The sequence below is a fragment of the Marmota monax genome, unplaced genomic scaffold (genome assembly GCF_021218885.2).
Source record: "Marmota monax isolate L192 unplaced genomic scaffold, Marmota_monax_Labrador192_F-V1.1 WCK01_AAM20220418_F8-fsc00138, whole genome shotgun sequence".
In the NCBI taxonomy this organism is placed as follows: Eukaryota; Metazoa; Chordata; class Mammalia; order Rodentia; family Sciuridae; genus Marmota; species Marmota monax.
In genome coordinates this window covers 4,818,066-4,839,512 of record NW_026692763.1, presented here as the reverse complement: position 1 = coordinate 4,839,512, position 21,447 = coordinate 4,818,066, and the positions used below count along the sequence as shown (strand labels likewise).

General features: G+C 39.3%; 1 protein-coding gene and 1 pseudogene across 1 annotated transcript; one reads left to right on the top strand and one right to left on the bottom strand.

Annotated features, from left to right (window-relative positions):
• The first annotated feature begins 9,224 nt into the window (after positions 1-9,224).
• LOC124094326 (olfactory receptor 1D2) lies at positions 9,225-10,214 on the top strand. Its single transcript, XM_046447030.1, has one exon. The coding sequence runs from the start codon at positions 9,246-9,248 to the stop codon at positions 10,212-10,214; it is 969 nt and encodes a 322-aa protein (XP_046302986.1). The 5' UTR covers positions 9,225-9,245.
• An 8,855-nt stretch (positions 10,215-19,069) lies between these two features.
• On the bottom strand, positions 19,070-19,676 carry LOC124094186 (olfactory receptor 3A2-like; annotated as a pseudogene).
• Positions 19,677-21,447: the final 1,771 nt, after the last annotated feature.

Sequence of the window (21,447 nt, the reverse complement as noted above, 5' to 3'; positions counted from 1 at the left end):
ACAACCAGAGAAATGAAAAGTTGTGCTCCGTTTGTACAACATCAATTGAAGTGCATTCTGCTGTCATGTATAACTAATTAGAATAAATTAAAAAAAAAAAAAAACAAGAGCTGAAGACTACTCACCAGAAAAGCTTTACTACAGAGCAGAGGAAGATCAACATTCACTGCTTCTGATGGAGTTTCCTGCCAAAATTTTTAGGATTTGCCTGATCTCTGAATACACCGTCTACTTCCCGGGTTACAGTACTTCAGTGACTTCTCATGGTAATCAGAACAGAGCGACTCCCCTGGCTTAATCTGTCCCTCCTTACCCACTTACCTTTTGCATCACTCACAGCTTTGCTTACAAAACCCAGGGCTGCCTTCCCACCAGTCCTCCACACACAGGGTTCATTTCCCACTTGAGCAACATCACAAATGTTATTCCCCCTCCGTAGAAGGATCTTCTCCTGGATTAAATTTCTCCTTCTCAGAGACATTTTTGCTTGTTTGTTTGGTGCTGGGGATTGAACCCAGGGCTTCTGGCATGCTAAACAGTATGTTCTACCATTGAGCCGCCCCCCAGCCCCTCTTAGTCTTTCTGACTCGCCAATGTAAGAACTTGCCTGCTCCTCTCCCCCACTGCTCTCTCTCTCAGGTTATTGTTTCCTTGGGGCCCTCATCAGTTTGCAGGTATTTTATTTCCTCACCTGTTTGCTTTTAGAGGGCCTCTCTCATCCTGGTCTGCAAGCTCTCAGGGGAGGCACTGTGTCCACCTTCTTCATGGTGGTATCTCCAGTGCTTAGGCCAATGTCTCTTGTCAACAAACAATACACAAATAAATCAGGAGGAGGGAGGAGGGAGGAGGGTGGTAAGACAGAGTCTCGGGCATAAATAGGACTGAGGTTGTTTTGGTGATAGGTGTTTGGAGTCAGGGCTACCCCCAGAAGAGGGGTGCTTGTGGTGAAGATCAAATCCAAGAATCTCAGAGCAGGAGGGAGGCCAAGTGCTGAGGTTTCCACTTATCCATGGTTTTGCCTTCTGTAGTTTGTTAGCCATAGTCAACTAGGGACCAAAAATATTAAGTTGAATTTTCTAGAAATAAGCAATTCATACATTTTAAATAACTTTTATATTTTTAAATTTTTATAACCTTTATATAGTATTGTTATAATTGTTTTATTGTGAGGATTGTTACTCTCTTGCTGTGCTTGACTTACAAATTAGACTTTTCATTAGTATGCATTCAGAGGAAAAAGCATAGCATACATAGGGTTTGGATCTATCTGCAGTTTCAGGCACTCGCTGGAGGTCTTGCAACATATCCCCCATGGATGAGGGGTGACTACTATATGCAAACAACTCTGAGGGATGTCTGGATGGTGGCACCAATGACAATCTGCCCATCTCATAATGTGGCCAGCAGAAGGTTTGTTACTGCTAGCACTGAAAAGTGGGAGAAGCCCAGATGTTTAACAATAATCATGGCCCATCTACTAGTGGACCTAGGCCCAGCCTGAGACCATTCGTCCTCCCCTGCAGCATGAAGGATTCCCAACTGAGACATTGCTTGACAGCTACTGCATATGAGACTGGAGGCTCTTTGCTTGAGATCCCATTAAAGAGGAGGCAGAAAGGAGAGGTGGCAGGCGTTGTCTGGACAGGAATGCTGAGGCCAGCTCCTCTATGGAGGGGGTATGGGGTGGATGGTTTGAACCTAGAATCCTCTCAGCTATGAGACAGTGGTTAGGGCAGAGAGAGAGGGTGGGCTGAGGGCTCTGTGGTTTGGGAGACTCAAGCTCATCCTACCACCAGAAAAAGGAAAAGGGGAGGAGACAGAGGGGGAGGAGGAGAGAGAATCTGGCGAACTCCTTGTAAACAAGGTTCATTTCCCAAGGCTCTGGCTCATAGAAATTAACATTGGGGCAATTACGTTCATCTGAAGAAGCTGTCTTGGGATTGCTTCCCCGAGGCCTCCCCAAACTGATAAATAGGCCTGGCACAGTCCTGACTCAGCCCCTTCCTTCCTGAACTGGGGCTCAAGCCTCAGCTTTCAGGTCCCTAACCCTGTGGAGGCACCCACAGTCTGTCTTCTGTCTCCTCCTGTATGGGGACCAAAGGTCCAGGTGCCAGGGTCCCTGCTTTTCATCTTTACCTAGGAAGCCCTGAGTCCCCCAGCCCTGCTTCAGGTTTCCTATGTCCTGACTGTGACCTTCACTGGATGGAGGAGGAAGGTGGAGGCAGCAGAGCCAGGGGAGTCTGAGAGCAGCGCAGTGCCACAGGTAAGGCTGGAGGTCTCAGGTGTCCCTTCTCTCTCTTCCCCTTTTTATCTTTCCTTGTCTCCAGTCTTTCACAAACATACCCACATACTTCAAAACATCTCCTTATAATCTGAACCCTTGTATTCAAAGGCAATATAATGATCTCTCTGATCATCCTAACACTCTACAGTTTCCATAGTGCAGTCATACACCCTGTTGCTTGTGGTTCTCAAACCCATAAGAAAGAATTATGGGTGCAAGAAGGCAGCTCAGAGAGGTTGAGTAACCCCTCAAGATTACACAGCTAGTGAGCCATGAAGAAGGTACAAAGTCCAGACACACTTTGGACACCAAGCTTGGAGCCCTTTTTTGTATTACTCCCACATTGTCTCCCCTCTCTTCTGAGCCCACAGGAGAGGGATTTGTGTATCCCATGCCATCTGACCACCCCAGTGTTCAGACTAACTGACTCTTTAAAACTCAGAGCATGTTTCCCAAAGTGTAGGATCAGAAGCACGAGGTGCTTGGTTAAAAGGACTTGGTTTTGAGATGAATTGATTATGTCTCAAGGAAGGGGACCTACTGACATTTTTTTTTCTTTTTTGAGATGGGGGTCTAGTATGTTGCCCAGGCTGGCTGGCTGTTAACTTGTGATCCTCCCACCTCAGCTTCCTGTGTAGCTAGGATGCACGCAGGTGCCACTGCACCTGCCGTGAACATCCTTTTTAAAATCAACATTGCAGGTGGGGCTGTGGCTGTGGCTCAGTGGCAGAGCACTCTCCTAACATGTGTCAGGCACTGGGTTCGATCCTCAACACCACATAAAAAAAATAAACAAAATAAAGGTTAAAAAATCAACATTGCAGGTGATTGTGATGCCCATTAAAGCACGAGGGGTACTTGCCTTATTTTGCAGTCTAGGAGGCAGAGCTATGGATACTCTGGGCATCCCCTGCCTTTCCCTCACCCTCCTGCTTCCTGCCATCCTCCTGTTGAGGGTGGTTCTGCAGGCCCAGAACTCCAGGCAACAGACCAGCTGGGTGGTGGACTGGGCAGGCAAAAGACGGAGCAGATTTTGGCTCTATCACTTCCTAGTTCAGTGACTTTGGGAAACTCATCAGCCTTCTAAGTCTCCATCCCTCATCTGTAAACTAGGACAACAGGACCAAATAGTGTTTCTATCAAGGTAAGATCTTAATATATGTGAACTCATAACACCTTGTCCAGCCACGTGATTGGGAAAGGATAGTTGTTTGCTCTAAAAGCAGTTACATATGTTAAGCTAGAGTTGGGACCGAAAGTTCTGACTCAGAATCTCCTTCCCCCAACACTGGGTATCTAGGAATTCAACTCAATAAACTGAAGTAATAAATCCGTTTATTTGTTAAATGCTGGGCCTGTCCCCATCCCATCTCCCAACCTGGAACTCCAAATTACTTCAGTATCAGTGGTAACTCGCAGTCCCCACATCTGCATTTGCTTATTTTGTTACTTCAGATGAATGACATTCCAGATGGAATTTGCAGAGCAGGTGGCACACGTTCCTGACGCTTTGGCTGCATTTTTATCTGTCTGGTCACTAATCAATTTAGGCTCTTGGGCTCTTGACTCTTCCCCATTTGTTCATCTCAAATGCATGCAATGCCTAGTGTTGTATCCAGCCCAATGCAGCCCTGATTCATGGGTCCTGACACTGCCCCGTTCCTGTGCGCGGGCCTGAGGAAATAGTCATGAGAATAATGCTGTTTCTGCTCTCAGTGTTATAGAAAACGACACTTAAGCATAACGTGGACTGGGCAATCCTAAAAGAACACAAAGACCAAGAGATTGTGCAGAAACTGGAGTGGTAACCCTGGGGCGGGAGGGATGCCTGAGCAGGAGCTGTGATGGGTCTTACCCCAGAGGCAACGCAAGAGCAGAGTTGAGAAAGTGCAGGAACAGCCGATGCTCAGGATGCAGACAAGGCATTTTATGCACTCTAGAAAAATGCAAGGCATTGCCAGCCTAGGCGGTGCCCGACCTCAGAGGCAGAGAATGCACTGTGGGTGAGGCATCCTGAGTCCTTGTCCATCTGCTACTAACTTGGGGTCTCCTGGAGGAAATGGAGAGCTTGGCTTTGAAGGCAGAGATGTGACAGATTGGTTATTTACAAAGCACATCAGGTGCAGCATGGATGATGAGCACCTTGTGTGTCTTGCTTTCATCTTCTCAGTGACACGCAGGGCAGGTATCATCAGCAACACACAAAGGCAAGCTGCATGTTTTCTAGTGTGTGTGTGTGTGTGTGTGTGTGTAAGAGTAATCTGGAGTTCTAACATAACAGTTATTGTGAACACCTTTCTATACAGACAAGTGAGAAAATTAACATCATCATTTATGATAATTCCAGAGTGTTCCGTTGACTTCATGGATTATGTAATACGAAAACAGTCCTATACAGATATAAGTAATAACATAGAATTCACTCATGGAAAGGGTACATTTCAAAGATCTTAGTATATCATATAATTTTGCAACTATCATCCAGAATCTCATTTTTGAGAATTTTCATCATTCCCCAAAGAAACTCTCCTCCCACAGCAATCACTCCCCTCCCCTACCCCCAGCTGCTGGCAGCCATTAGTTTCTGACTCTATGAATTTGACTTTCATAATCTTTTTAACCAGATCAGTTATGTTGAATGTTTATGCTGTTTCTACATATTCACTATTATTCACAAGGCTCTAATAATCATTAAATACATACATGTCTTACATTTTATCTGGTTGTATTATGATAAAGCTCTGGAACTAGAATACACTTGATCAAAAACATATCTTTTTCTATTTGTTTTCAAAGTTGCAGAAGGACAATGCTGAATGTACATTTTTCTCCTTTCTTTCTTTGTGTGGAAAAATGCTCAATAATTGATGCTGGAGAAAATAATTTTCAAGGATAACTGTGTGTGTGTGTAAGTGGATTTTTAGCATATTTCTTGATCTTCAAGAAATAAAATTAAACTTTCTAAAAACTGGAGGGCTAAGAATAAGCAGTCTGACATTTGCTTTGGTGCTCAACACTCTCATTACTTTTTGCATAAAAGCAGGAAATTGATGGATCTCAAGTATCTTCCATAATTGTCAAGTGTAGCATATGACTACTCTACAGGCTTCTTTGAAAGGTGCCTGCCCAATAATTGTAATTTAGCTCCTAATAGTTTATTTTTTATATTTCCTTGCAGTATTATTTTATGGCAAAAGTTTTGCATCTATCTTTTTTTAGTAATAAATTTTAATGTGTACTTGTTTACAACATGGTGCCATAGAATCCCTTTGGATAGTAACATGACTACTTTGGTGAAGCAAATTAATATATCTGTCATTTCAAATGAGTTCATTTTAAAACTCCATTGTATTTATGTTGACTTACCAATAAAGAAGGCTATGCAAATGAAGACATTTTGCTGATCAAACTGGCAAGGAGGAAAGAGCCTCACATTTCCCATTTCATTCATTTGAGAAGTACAAGTTAAAACTATTTTCCTGGAGGACTCTGATAATATGTATGAAAATGAAAAGTGAACCACCCTATGATTATGTATAGAAATATAAAACATATGCACAGAGGTATTCATTGATGTAGCCTCTGGAATAGGAAAAATAAGAAATGATCTAACTATATCATCAGAATACTGATTAAAAATATATGATAAAGGTGCTGGGGTAGTGGCTTAGTGACAGAGCGTTTGCCTAGCATGTTTGAAGCCCTGGGTTCAATCCTCAGCACCACATAAAACAATAAATAAGATAAAGGTATTGTGTCCAACTACAACTAAATATATATATATATATATATATATATATATATATATATATATATCTTATATATTCTATATATATGTGCCATATATATATATCTTATATATTATGTATATATGTGCCATATATATATATATATATATATATATATATATATATATATATATTAGAATAGTAAGCAACCATCAAAAATGAATGGCAATACTGCCTTAGAGAATATTCTGTGGCACACTGAAAATGACTTAATGAAAAAAATCTGAAAAACTATTTACCAAGTTAACAGAATTTGTAGTGATTTTTACTTTCTTTACTTTTTTTGTGTTGCTTGAATTTTCCAAAATGACAATATCTTTTGTTTATAATCAAAGGATCACAATATGGCAAAAAGCAATTTTTATTTGTAAAAAAATCCATGGAATATCTTCAAAATATACATCTTAAGATACTGAAGAAATTTCAACATATTTCAAATAATAGAAATTGACAGAAAGCCATAGAAGTTTACTGTGAAAGCTAATGCAGACATCATAATAAAAAGCAACCATGCATACTAAGAGGTTGTGGACCAATCTTACTTACAAATATAAATGTAAAAGCCTACATAAAATATTAACAACTTGATTTTAGTAGTTTATGCCAGGAAGGCAAGTAGGGTTTAATATTGGGAAGCTATTAACTGTGATAGGCACACGAAAAAAGCATATGTTTAAAATTACAGCAGCTATTCTTGAGTATTAAACTTCTACTGGTAAAATACAAATAGAAGGACAATTGCTAAATATATATAGCTCCTTCTCCTTGAAGTCTTTTAAGACTCTTTATTGAACTTAGAATAAAAATTTTAAAGCTGTGACCTGGCCTCACTTGACCTCACAGCCTCATCTCTCACTGTCATTCCAGTCACAATGGCCCACATTGGGTTCCTTAACACAAGAAGCCCTTTCTTACCTTAGGGCCTCTGCACCATGGCTTTGCTTAAGACTTCCTAAGACTGGCTTCTTTCTTGTGTTCATTCTGGGGATTCAACCCAAGCTGCATTCCCAGCCCTTTTCATTTTTTTATTTTAAGACAAGGTCTTGCCGAGATGCTGAGGGTCTAAATTGCTGAGGCTGGCTTTGAACTTGAAATCCTCCTGCCTCAGACTCCTGAGTCATTGTGATTACAGAAGTGTGCTACTGTGTCTGGCTGGTTTCTTCCCTTTTTGCTCTTCTCAATAAAAAGACATTAAAATATAAAAAGTTCCAATCTATTGCCACATGGTGGAATTAAAGTACTTTATATATTTTCTTTTTTGTAACTTTTAGAATTTGCATTTTACCTGTATTAGGTTTCCAAAAGAAAAAAGATCATGATAAACTGTTTTAATCTTTAATACATTTTAAAAGTTTTTGGTAAGACATGAAATATTGACCAAATGGTTTGCCCTACATAAGTGTTTAGTGGTCCCAATGCCATTTATTGAATAATGTAAACTTTACTTGCAGATTTAAGGTAGTATTTTGCAGTCCTCCACATTTCTCATGTCCTTGGCTCTGTTTCTCAAGTTTGTCCAGCTCTATTGATCCACTCAATCTTGCACCAGCACAGGTGTGCCAACTTGTTACCCTTTTCCACATTTTCCTAGATTATTTTCATGTGTATTTCTAGATGAAACTGAATTTTGTTTTCCAAAAATCCTGTTATGATTTGACTTCAAATAGGTGAAGTTTTAGATTAATTCAAATGAATATGAACTTTTGAATGTGAACACATTTCATCCTTTTCTCTAGAATCTTAGACCTCTAGAAACCATTCAGTTCAAGTTTCTAGAATCTCTCTGGAAACGATTCAATATTTAAAATTTTATTTTAGGTCTTTCTGGAGAATTTGGAGGTACTGCTTAATCATAATACTGGTGATAATGATAATTATAAGCTGGTGATAATGTGGATGATAGTATTGTAACCTGGCTATTGTTTACATATATATGTATATAAATCATATATATCAAATATACATATAAAACATACACACACTTAATAGGCATATTTATTGAGTGCTCACAACATGCCAACTCTTTTGTTATTTAATTTCATCATTGCTACAATACCTTTTTTTGCTACTTCTTGCACTTGAAGGAATTGAGTCTTTTTTCTTTTTCTTTTTTATTGTTGCATATTAATTATACTGAATAATGGATTTCACGGTGGCATACTCACATGTGCATGTACCATAATTTGATCAGTGTACATGGGTCTCAATTTACAAGTATTAGCCTCCCCTTGTTCTCCTACCCTCCTTTTCCCTGACCTCCATACTGTCTTGTTGGTCTTCTTCTATTCTCATGGGACTCCCATTCCCCTACCACCTTTTCTCTTTAGCTTCCACATATGAGAGAAAACGTATAACTCCTGTCTTTCTGAGTCTGGCTTATTTTTCTTAACATAATGCTCTCCAGTTCCATCTGTTTTCCTACAAATGACAAGTTTGTTCTGCTTCATGGCTGAACAAACTCAATTGTGTAAATATGCCATGTTTTCTGATTCACCTGTTGACAGACACCGTGGCTGGGTTGAAGGAACGGAGTGAATCTTAAAGGGCTCAAGCAACCTGCCTGAGGGTCCACAGCTGGTCTGCGGCGGTGCTGGGACTTGAATTGCAGAATTCTGCTTGCACGGTCACTGTGGTACAGGACTTCCTGGGAACACCATTAGTTTTAAGTCTATTTGTTTTGTGATTGGCTACTTTACTGATGTCCTTTTTTAATTTCTAATAAAGTTTCAGTTGATAGTCTTAACTTTCTCAGAGATATCATCACATCAGCAAATAATGATAATATTTCCTCTTCTTTTCATATACTTTTTCTTCTTTTCCCTTTGTCCATTTGTACAATATCCATTTCTTATAATGCATACACCTGATTTCAAATATAACTTTAACACCTATTTAATATCTTAACATACTAATTTTTAAACACATTAAATTATTATATTGTAGGACAAGAATTAAAATAAGAAATAGATATCATTTCTATAACATCAAATATGATAGATTAGAAGTTGCTAGAATGATTATCCCATAAAGATTTTCTAAGTTATGTTTTTGTGCCTATTATTACTTTGTTGATAACCTAAAATTATCGCAAAATTTTTACTGCTGAGAAAACAGTGGATTTTGTTTATGTTTGTGTCTGTATCCATCTGAGAGCATTTGGTAAGCATTTCTTGATGTTCCTGTTGCAGAGAGTTGGGAGAATGGATGGAGGCAACCAGAGTGGGGACTCTGAGTTCCTACTCATGGGGCTCTCAGAAATTCCCGAGCAGCAGCAGATCCTGTTCTGGATGTTCCTGTCCATGTACCTGGTGGCTGTGGTGGGGAATGTGCTCATCATCCTGGCCATTGGCTCTGACTCCCGCCTGCACACTCCCATGTACTTCTTCCTGGCCAACCTCTCCCTCACTGACCTCTTCTTTGTCACCAACACAATCCCCAAGATGCTGGTGAATCTTCAGTCCCAGAACAAAGCCATCTCCTACACAGGGTGTCTGACACAGCTCTACTTCCTGGTCTCCCTGGTGGCCCTGGACAACCTCATCCTGGCCGCGATGGCATATGACCGCTATGTGGCCATCTGCCACCCCCTCCACTATGTCACAGCCATGAGTCCTCAGCTATGTATCCTTCTGCTCATCTTGTGTTGGGCCCTATCTATCCTCTATGGCCTCATTCACACTCTCCTCATGACCAGAGTGACCTTCTGTGGATCCCGCAAGATCCATTACATCTTCTGTGAGATGTACGTCCTGCTGAGACTCGCGTGTTCCAACACCCAGATCAACCACATGGTGCTGGTCGCCACAGGCTGCTTCATCTTCCTCACCCCGCTAGGGTTCATGATCATGTCTTATGTCCGCATTGTCAGAGCCATCCTCAGAATACCCTCAGCCACTGGGAAGTACAAAACCTTCTCTACCTGTGCCTCCCATTTGGCTGTGGTCTCCCTCTTCTATGGGACACTTGGCATGGTGTATCTGCAGCCCCTGCATACCTACTCCATGAAGGATTCAGTAGCCACAGTGATGTATGCTGTCGTGACCCCCATGATGAACCCTTTTATCTACAGCCTGAGGAACAAGGACATGCATGGGGCTTTGGGAAGATTCCTCCTAGGGAAAGCCTTTCAGAGGTCAACTTGAGCGTTACTTGAAGTGGGAACTGGGAGTATCCTCTACCACATATAAGACCTGTAGAGGGAGATAGGTGACTAGATATATATAAGTGACTAGAACATAGACCCTGCTCAGAATAAGTTTATCAATTTGTGGTGAAGACAGGGCCTCTCTGTGTAACCTGATGTCCTCCCCTGCACCACTCTCAACAATAAATATGGTCAGGCTAATACCTGTAAATTGAGACCCATGTACATCAGTGAGCAGCTGTGAGGGTTAAATAAAATAATGTTCAGAAGTGTCTGGAAGGGTGCCTGGCCCATAATAATCACTGTTGTTTTTAAACAGAGATAGCTGGGCAAAAGCAGTAAGAAGAAAACATTTTATTATTTTTCTTAAGCAAAAATCAACTCTAGTTTAGAAATATTAGAAGTACAAATGAATTGAAAATAGTTTGTATTTCTTCTATCCAAAGACAACTCTTGCTTGACTTTGGTATAAATTCTAGACTTTGATCTTTGTTAAACACACTTTTCCCCCTAGAATGAAACTTGCTTTTTACTTAATAAAAAATAAATTTTTATGATAACATTCAGCTATATTATTATTTAATGCCTGGACAGTATTTTAATGTTCAATTTAATGAATATGTCACAATTCATTTAACATACTTCCTATTATCCAATATGTAGTAACTCAGGTTTTCCCTGTTGTTTGCAACATAATGATAAATGGCTCTGTGGTCCATCTTTGTTCACTTATGTCTTATTTCCTTAGGGGAAATTGGTGAAGTGGAATTGCTGGGTCAAAGTTGTTTTTTGTTTTAATTTTCTAGGCCTTTGAAAATTTCCCTAATTGGCCTCCGCAAAGTTTGTACAAGTCTACATTTTCTCTAAGGGTGAGTAGGGACGTTTCCATCTGGCCTCTTTGTTCCTCACATGTAGCCTGGGTCCCTGACATTGCCCCCTATAACCCCCCATGGGACCAGGCCAACAACCAGAAATAGGTCCATTCCCAGCGTTGAGGGACAATCAAGACTGAACTACAGGACAGTTGGTCAGTGATGCTTTCAGAGAAAGATCTTAAAAGAAGGAAATGTAAAAATCGATTATATAAATACAGTTATTAGTCATGCCCAACCACAGAGCCAAGAGACCATTGGGGAAAACATTCAGGTTGCCAGCACCAATTCCAAGAATTACTCCACAAGGCCATTCCCATGAAACAACCAGCTATGACTTTGACTAGTTTCACTATAACTTAAGATGAAACTCCCTGCTATGATTTTCGAACTAGTTTTGCTTCGTAGCTGCAGCCACTTGCCAATAGGGGCCCACCAGCTTCTGCAAAATTCCGTAAGTGCCAATAAGCTTCCTCTCAAAACAATTTATAGTTTTCTTCTTTCTGGATAGACCCTAGACTTCCTTTGTCATGCACTTGAGGCTATCCTTGTCTATGTGTGCATGACCCAGACTGCAATCCTAATTTTTATATTATTCCCAAACAAAAACATTTATACCTAGAAATTCATCCCTATGTTTAATTTGACCTTGACACATGGAATCCTATTTATGTCTCTCCTTCAGAAATAACCATGATCCTGAATTTTGTGTTTGTCACTTTCTTCTCCTCTTTGTAGTTTTATTACACATATTTCCTAAAATATGTGCATTACTTATGTTTACAGTGTTTTGGAATTTAATGTAAATATTGCCACGTTATATTCCTTTAAAACAGGTTTATGGAGGTAAAATTTACATATAACATAATTCACATAAAACATAATATTTGATGAGTTTGGGCAAATATACATCTAGTAAAATCTACCACAACCAAACTGCAGAATATTTTTCTTCTCTTGAGTTTCCTACTTCTTCTTTCACACGGATCCCTCCCTCATCACAAGACCCAGTCAGCCACAGATCTGCTTATTTCACTATAGATTAGTTTGTACTTTCTAGAATTTAAGATTAATGGAATCATTTATGCCTGACTTCTTTCATCAGCCTAATGGTTTAACATGTATGCATGCATTCCTCTCTGTTATTGACTGATGCTCCATTTGTGTCCCATCACCCACTGATGGGCATTTGGATGGTGGGTAGGCAGCTTCCAAAATGGCTCCCAGTGATTCCTGCTTCTGTATTTATGTCTCTGTACAATCTCTTCCTTTGCATGGGGGCCAAATTTAGGGACATTCTTCTACAAAAAGAATACAGCAAAAGTGAAGAGATATGTCTTCAGAGATGAGTTATGAAAGACTATAATTTACATCTCTTTGCTCTTTGGCCCTCTGTCTCCTTGATCTGAGGAAAGAAGCACCCATATTTTTGAGAGGCCCCAGCAGCAAGGAAATGAAAGCAGCCTCCAGCTGATAGCCAGCGAGGCCCCAGGACTCTCAGTCCAATAACTGGTGAGTAATAGAATTTCACCAAGGACCATGTGAATGAGCACAGACACTTCCACTTCCCCAGTCCAGCCCTGGGAGGGCTAGATCTCAGGATGAGAGAAATCAGATCCAGTATCTTTGATGAAAATTTAGCACCCAATTGATATTTTGTACAAGTTAAAAATCCACATCAGGTTTCAAAGTCAGCATGAAAAATAAGAATGTAAGATATCTCACTTATAATTTCTTAATCTTTATTGCATGTTGAAATGGTGATATTTCTAGATTATGGGGTTAAATAAGATATAGTGCTAAAATAAATTCCAATCGCTTCTTTTTACACTTATTAAAGTGACTCTAGAAAAATTTAAATTATGTATATTGTTTGGAATTCTATATGTGGTTAAATTTCTGATGGATGACACTGATTAGGATTATAGATTTTTTTCCTCTGGAAATAACTTGTTTCTACTTCCAGTGGGTAGTAAGAATAGGGGTAGATTGTCTTCATCCAATCTATAATGGAGCTGATTAAAGATGCATTTCAGGCTGAGTGAGGATTGGTTATTTCCTGTTATGACTCATTACTAGAATGTAGCATGTTGGAAATCCCAAATGACCTTCTAGAATGTTTACTGTATTTTGTAACTTGTCAGACTCCTAACTCAGAGTTTTTTTTTTTTTGTCTCTAGCCCTATAAACCTGCTAAAAAACTCTGCTCATTTCTTGTTCTCTCAGCTGCACCTTCTGTTCTCTCAGCCTTGCATTGGATGCAGCAATTGCTGTTCAAGGGAAAGCTGTCTAATTGTTAATTGCATCTCTTTGGGATTCCTTTCTTTCCTGATATTGGCCCATTGAGTCATATTTCATAGCTTTTTGATGCCTCTTAGACTTTCAAGAGTAAGGCCATTTCTTTGCTTGACTAAGAACAAGAGTCTAGAGTGGTCCTTTTGAACCAAGTACTCTGAAGGAATTAACCCAATGCTCTAAAATATCCATTCTCTAATGGATTTACTTCTGTCTTATGCATCTAGAACTGCAATAACAGAGCATATAATACAGTAGAACCCTCATGAGTGAGATTAGTGGCCTTATAAAAGTGATCCCAAGAGCTCTCTCATCCCTTGCACTATATAAGGATGCAGTTGGAAGAAAGCCTTATCTAAACCAAGAAGTGGGGTCTCACCAGACACCAAAAACTACAGATAATTTGACTTTGGATTTCTCAGTCACCAGTCTATGATATTCTGTTATAGCAGTCAGGATGGACTAGGTTCATAAGTAGACTGGATGAAGCCAAGGGAAAAAAATCCATGAACTTGAAGATGTGTTCAAATTGAAAAACAAAGAGGAAAAAAAAGAATGAGAAATGTGGAACAGAATCTACAAGAATTATGGTTTAAGTTCAAAAGATGTCACATGGTACAATGGCAGTATCATAAGGAGAAGAAAGAGTAAAAGGAACAGAGGAAATGTATGAAATAATAGTGGCTGAGAATTTTACAAAATTAATGACAGACACCAAACTACAGATCTAGGAAACTCAGAGAACACTGAACAAGAAAAATACCAAATAATCTTCACAGAGAACTGCAGAAAAAGCAAAAGCAAAGAGAAAATCTTGAAAGAATCTGGAGGAGAAAAAACTCATCTAACGAGGAAAAAGGAAATGAACAGTGTTTATCTGAGGGTACAAATTTTCATTTAGGAGGAATCAGTTCTAGAATTCTATTGTGCAATGTGGTGACTGCAGTTAATGATGGTGTATTATGTACTTAAAATGGACACTTCACAGAAGAAATACAATCGATCAACAAATGTATAAAAAATGTTCAACATCTTTAGCAATTAGAGAAATGCAAATCAAAGCTGCTCTAAGATTTCATCAGTGTATCTCCACATCATGTACAACCACAAGAATGGGAAATTATAATCCATGTATGTATAATAGGTCAAAATACATTTTATGTCATGTATAACTAAAAAGAAAAGTAAATAAAAATCGCATTATTCAGAGTTAACTTTTCTTAAAATTTTTGTGTTTATTCTTCCAGAGACTTTATTCATAAGAATTGTGCATGTATAATATGCACATTTCATATCAATAGAATTACACTTTCCTGTGATGTTTTGTTTTCTTACATAAAGAGAGTGAGATAACTGGGTCAAATGATGGTTCCATTCCAAATTTTCTGAGGAATCTCCATACTGCTTTCCAGAGTGGTTGTACCACTTTGTAGTCCCACCAGCAATGTACCAATTTACCTTTTCCCCCACATCCTCACAAATATTTATTGTTACTTGTATTCTTGATAATTGCCATTCTGACTGGAATGAGATAGAATCTCAGTGTAGCTTTAATTTGCATTTCTCTAATTACTAGAGATACTGAATTTTTTTCATATATTTGTTGACTATTCATATTTCTTCTTCTGTGAAGTATCTGTTCAGTGTTTTTGGCCCATTTGTTGATTCTGTTATTTGAGGGTTTTTTTTTTTTTTTAAAGAAAGAGTGGGGGGGAGAGAGAGAGAATTTTTTAATATTTATTTTTTAGTTCTCGGCTGACACAACATCTTTGTTTGTATGTGGTGCTGAGGATCGAACCCGGGCCGCACGCATGCCAGGCGAGCGCATGCCAGGTGAGCGCGCTACCGCTTGAGCCACATCCCCAGCCCTATTTGAGGGTTTTGGTGTTAAATTTTTTGAGTTCTTTTTGTATCCTGGAACTTAATCCTCTGCAAATTCTGTATCTGAGGTACAGGTGGCAAAGATTTTCTCCGAGTCTGTAGGCTTTCTCTTCACATTCTTTGTTGTGAAGAAGCTTTTTAGTTTGATACAATCCCCAATTATTGATTCTTGATTTTAATTCTTATGGTTTAGAAGTCTTGTTGAGGAATTTTCTAAGCTGACATGATGGAGAGTTGGGCCTATTTTTTCTTCTAGTAGGTGCAGGGTCTCTGGTATAATGTCTAGGTCCTGAATCCACTTTGTGTTGAGTTTTGTGCAGGGTGAGAGAAAGGGATATAATTTCATTTTATGAATATGGATTTCTAGTTTTTCCAGCACCATTTGTTGAAGAGGGTATACTTTCTCCAATGTATATTTATGGGGTTTTAGTCTAGGATGAGATAATTGTATTTATGGGGTTTGTCTATGTGTATTCTTAATAATGGGAATTTCAGCACAGTGATGGATTACTTGGATTTTGGGGGGTGAATGTTTCTTTTATTGGAGCATTTTATAATTATGCATAGTAGTTGGGTTTATTTTGACAAAATCATGTATGTGTGGAATTTGATTTACTGAGTTTCAATCCCTGATTCTGCTCCCTTCCCTCCCCCCTCCCCCATTCTCCTTCCTCTACTGATTTTCCCTTCAATCTTTATTTATTTTTGATTGACGTTTTCTCTTTTGTGTGATTCCCCCTCCCCACACATGTTTTTATTGGTTTATTATAGGTGTGTATACATTGATGGAATTTGTTGTTACATATTTGTACATGTGCACAACATAACAATATAATTTGGCCAATATCACTCCCCAGCACTCCCCCATTCCTCCCCTCCCCCAACCCCTGGTCTCTTTCCTCTATTCTACTGATTTTTATTTTCTAATTGATGAATGCTATTGAGTAATGTTTCCACAAACAGGTATGACTTTATGAATAATATTAAAATAAGTATGTTTACATTTGGGGTACAGAGAGAGAAATTCCAAAAGAAATAGAACTTCTGCACTTGTCAGGAAACCCTGACAAGGATTTGCAGGAGGATGGGCAGGAGATGGGCAAGGGGTGAATTTTCAGAAGTAGCCACTGCCAAGGCCCTGGGAACCTTTTGGGGGTCAGATATAAGATTAGGTGGGGGAGTCTTAAGTGCTCCTGGGGTACATGGAGTGCTATAAAGTGTGGTGGGTAATGCTGTCAAAATGTTTTGTTTTTTTTTTTGATGTGAAGTGTCTGGGGGAAAGTTCAGTCAGATGATAACACTCAGATGTCACTAAACATAAAGACTGTGGAGAGACAATCTTGTCCCACTCCCTTGTACAGGAGGGAATGAGCCCAGCATGGTCAGGAACCTTCCAGGACCGCAGAGCAGAGGATGAGCCAGGATGCTGTGAGTACAACCCACATCCCCAGATTCTGTTCACAAGGATTTTTCCCTTTGAGGGAAGAATACTGTCTTCTACCCCAAAGTAACTGGAGACCCAAGAGGGTCAGGAAAGAGACACACTTCATCGTGTGCTTCACACAGAATTGTCAGATGTGGGCCCAAAGGTAGAGAGGCTGGGGGACGCATGTCACTCTCATGCTGTGTCCTTATATAATCACCCCCCAGCTAGAGGACACTGAAGAGGAGAAATACCCAAGTAACGGCATCACGATACTTCAGGAAAGCGCAACCTCTTTGTTTTTCTTGGTAGGAAAAGTGAGGCCCACCAATGACCTCAAAGCTGCTGAAGCAGGTTATTAGACGGTCACACACACTGATGGAAGGGATTCCACACAATGACTTTCCTCCTCCTCCCCCTTTCCTGCCCATTCTTCTTTTATTCTGTAGCCATTTGTTACCTTGCTGACATTCCCGAGGCATCTTGTCTGATTCCCCAAATCCCCCCATCTCTTCTCATCTCCTGTCATCTCCTCATGTCTTTCCCATAATCTCTGTCCCTCCTTCTTACCTCTTTTGCTCACCATCCCATCCACCAATCTCTTCCTTATGGCCTCTTACGTAATCTCCACTGCTCCATTCCAAACCATTCTACCTCTCACTTTCAGGTTTTTTTTTTTTTTTTGCATCCTCCCCATCCATCATCTCTGAGAAGAAATCACAATGAGGCCAAGACCCAGGTGCAGTCAGGGGACAGGCACAGGGATGATACAGCAGAGAGCCAGAAGAATCATCAAGAGGGATAAATGACTCTCCCAGGGAGGCTGGAGAGAAGACAGGAATCAGGAACAATGTGCTAGAGTTTGGCTAAGCATCAGGATGAGGAAATGCTCTGGGTTGGAGCTGTGCTGGGGTATTAATAAAAAAGTTAGAAGCATCACCAAAAGTTGAATGATTAGAAATGGGATATTGAAAAAAAGAAGGATAGGTAAGGGGACAAGGAAGATGTGGTGTCTACTTGTTAAACATATTTAGGAGATGGAAGGGAATTGTAATTCAAGTACAGTAACAAAATATATTTAAAGGCAAGTTTTATTTGTACATCTTATATTAAATATTCTGTTTAGTCCATGAAAGAGAGAAAAAGATGAACGATGGGGGTGGGTGGGTGAAGGGCAGAGGATAGGTGGAAGAAAGGAAGATACACAGCTACACAGCAATAGACATCACTATCACTTCCCCAGACATTTATTGATATGTATTTCCAATTAAAAAGTTTGGAGAGAGATAAGAAGGGAAAGTTGTCTTGGGTGTTCCACTTTGGAAATTCTAAGGACCTGGATGGAGTTTAAATACTTACTTTTTCAAAGTCTTTATCATATGTATGAAGAAGGTGGCCTATCAATAAAGAGAAAAAGACATGGCAGTGGGTGGGCATGGAACATTCCTTTTTTGATCTTAAGATGTACTATGTGAGCCAAGCATGGGTGGCATATGCCTGTCATCCCAGCAGCTTGGGAGGCTGAGACAGGAGGATTGCGAGTTCAAAGCCAGCCTCGGCAATGGCAAGATAATAAGCAACTGAGTAAGATTGCTGCTAAATAAATAAAATGCAAAATAAGTCTGGGGATGTGGCTCAGGAGTTGAGTACCCCTGAGTAATTCCCTGCTTCCTGCTCCCAAAAGATGTACCCTATGTATATTAATGTAATTTTTATTTTGTGGAGTTTTTTCCTATTTATACCCTTCCTGTTCCCTAAACATCCATGAGATTCTTATGTGATAGTGAAGAAAGGAAACCAATTTTCTTGGAGATGAAAGGCAAAGAGTTGGATGAGATCATCCCTGGCACTGGGACTGTGGTTTTTAAAGAAAATTTCCACACTCTGGTCTGGAGGGAATCTCATATCCCCACCAGAAGGAAACTTTAAAGTGACATTTTTAGGTACTTAACCTGTGAGGAACCAAATGGATGTTCCCTTGGGACACTGCTCCCCAGACATAGAGGGCTTCTAGGGCTTTAACTCTAACCAGAAAGTGGCCAAGTAAAAACAAGGTAGCCATGTGCCCAGGGGCCTTGCCTGGCAGTATCTAACTTCACAGCCCTCACACCTGCTTTTCTTTATAGCAGTTATTACTCTGTGATACACTGTATGTGTTGCTCATTTATCTTGCTGACTTTTATAGAATGTGAGTTCATGCAGGGACTTTTGTCTATTCTGCTCACCAATTTCTTCAAAGACTCTCTGGATTACAGAAGTACTTCAACAAGTACTTATTGAATGGGTAAGTGAATGAATTATGCATGGTCTTCTTGTAGGGCAAACACATAACACTAACTTCAGGCATTAATAGATAGGAAAAATGGTTATGAACCATTTTTTTTATTGATTGTTGCCTTTATGGGAAAGTTTGCTGTCAAGAAAAGGCAGGAAAGGAGGAATCCTGTCACTTCTCATGTCAATGACCACAAATACTCGCCTCAGAGCACCCTGAACATTAGGTTTCCGAGGCCGTAGATGAGTGGGTTCAGCTTGGGGTTGATGACAGTGTTGAAAATCCCAACCCCTTTATCCTTATCTGAAGTCTCCTCTGAACCCAGACGCATGCAGCTGAAGATGCCTGTCCCATAAAAAAGGCAAACCACGGTGAGGTGGGAGCTGCATGTGGAGAAGGCCTTCTTCCTGCCCTCAGCTGAGCAGATTCGCAGGACTGCAGCTGCCACATGGATGTAGGAGCTGATGGTGAGAACCACAGGGGTACCTGCCATTATGAAACCCACAGCGAAGAGCAGCAGCTCGTTGAGCTGGGTGCTGGAACATGAGAGCTGGAAGAGCTGGGGGAGGTCACAGTAGAAGTGATTCACTTCTTCGGGTCCACAAAAGTTGAGAGTAGTTAAGGCCACAGTATGGGTCAGTGTATTGGTGAAGGCACAAGCCCTGATGTAGCCACCAGTATCCTCTGGACTTTCTGGCTCATGCGGGTGCTGTGAGAGAAAAAAATCAAATTACATATGGGGGAAACCAATTCGAATCTCAACTGATTTCTAAACCCAGACCCTCAAAGCTAGGAGGTCCTGGCATAATATATTTCAAGCTCTGAAAGAAAATGGATGCCAACCAAGAATTTTGTATCCAGCAAAATTAAGTTTCAGATTTGAAGATAAAATTAAAACATTCCTTGATAAAAAAAGTAAAAGGTATCCACAACTAGAAATCCTATAGTACAGAGCATTCTCAACAAATATCCCATGAGGATGAAGTGGGGAAAAAAAAGTGAAAACCAGCAAAGGGAGAATCTACACTAAAGGGACATTCAACCAAATGAAAAACTAAGATAAATAAAAAACAAAAATAAATCAAAATGACAGGGAATACAAATCATACCTCAATAATAATAACCTTGAATGTTAACGGCCTAAACTCATCAATCAAAAGACATAGACTGGCAGATTGGATTAAAAAGCAAGACCCAACAATATATTGTCTTCAAGAGACTCACCTCATGGGCAAAGACATCACAGCTGAAGGTGAAAGGATGGGAAAAAACTTATTACTCATATGGATTGCGTAAACAAGCAAGGGTTTCCATTCTCATTTCAGATAAAGTAGACTTCAAACCAGAGTTAATCAGAAGAGACAAAGAAGGACATTTCATACTTCTCAAGGAAAATATATATAAACAGGACATAACAATTATAAATATTTATGCCCCAAACAATGGAGCAACTATGTACATCAAACAAACCCTTCTCAATTTCAAAAGTCAAATATACCACAATACAGTAATACTGGGTGACTTTAACACACCTCTCACTACTGGACAGATCTTCCAAACAAAAACTAAATAAGAAAACTATAGAACTAAATAATACAATCAATAATTTAGATTTAGCAGACATATATAGAATATCAATAAGTGAATATACTTTCTTCTCAGCAGCACATGGATCCTTCCCAAAAATAGACAAAGCAATTCTTAGTAAATACAAAAAAAAAACCCAGAGATAATACTAATACCCTGTATTCTATCAGACCACAATGGAATGAAATTAGAAATCAACAATAAAATAAAAAATAGGAGCTACTGTAACAAATGGAGACTAAATAACACACAATTGAATGATGAATAGATAGTAGAAGAAATCAAGGATGAAATAAAAAATTCTTACAAAGAGGATTGGTATTAATGAAAAAAAAAAAGAAATAAAAAATTCTTAGAGGTAAATGAGAACCCTGATATAACATATCAAAATCTATGGGACACTATGAAGGCAGTACTAAGAGGAAAGTTTATTGCATTGAGTGAATTCATTGAAAGAATAAAAAGTCAACAAATAAATGATCTGACACTATATCTCAAAGCCCGAGAAAAAGAAAAAAAAATCAACACCAAAAGCAGTAGAAGACAGGAAATAATTAAAATCAGAGCTGAAATCAATGAAATCAAAACAAAAGAAACAATTGAAAGAATTGACAAAAGAAAAAGTTGGTTCTTTGAAAAAATAAATAAAATAGATAAATCCCTGGGCATGCTAATGAAGAGAAAAAGAAAGAAAACTCAAATTACTAAAATACAAGATGAAGAAGAAAATATCATAATGGACACATATGACATACATAAGATAATTAGAAACTATTTTGAAAATTTATACTCTAATAAAATTGAAAATATCAAAGACATTGACAATTTTCTAGAGACATATGACCTACCCAACCAAGAAAAGCCCAGGACCACATAGATTCTCAGCCCAGTTCTACAA

What these genes read in the sequence shown, in the direction of transcription:
- LOC124094326 (XM_046447030.1), top strand. Translation starts at nt 9,246, where the DNA reads ATGTTCCTGTTGCAGAGAGTTGGGAGAATGGATGGAGGCAACCAGAGT.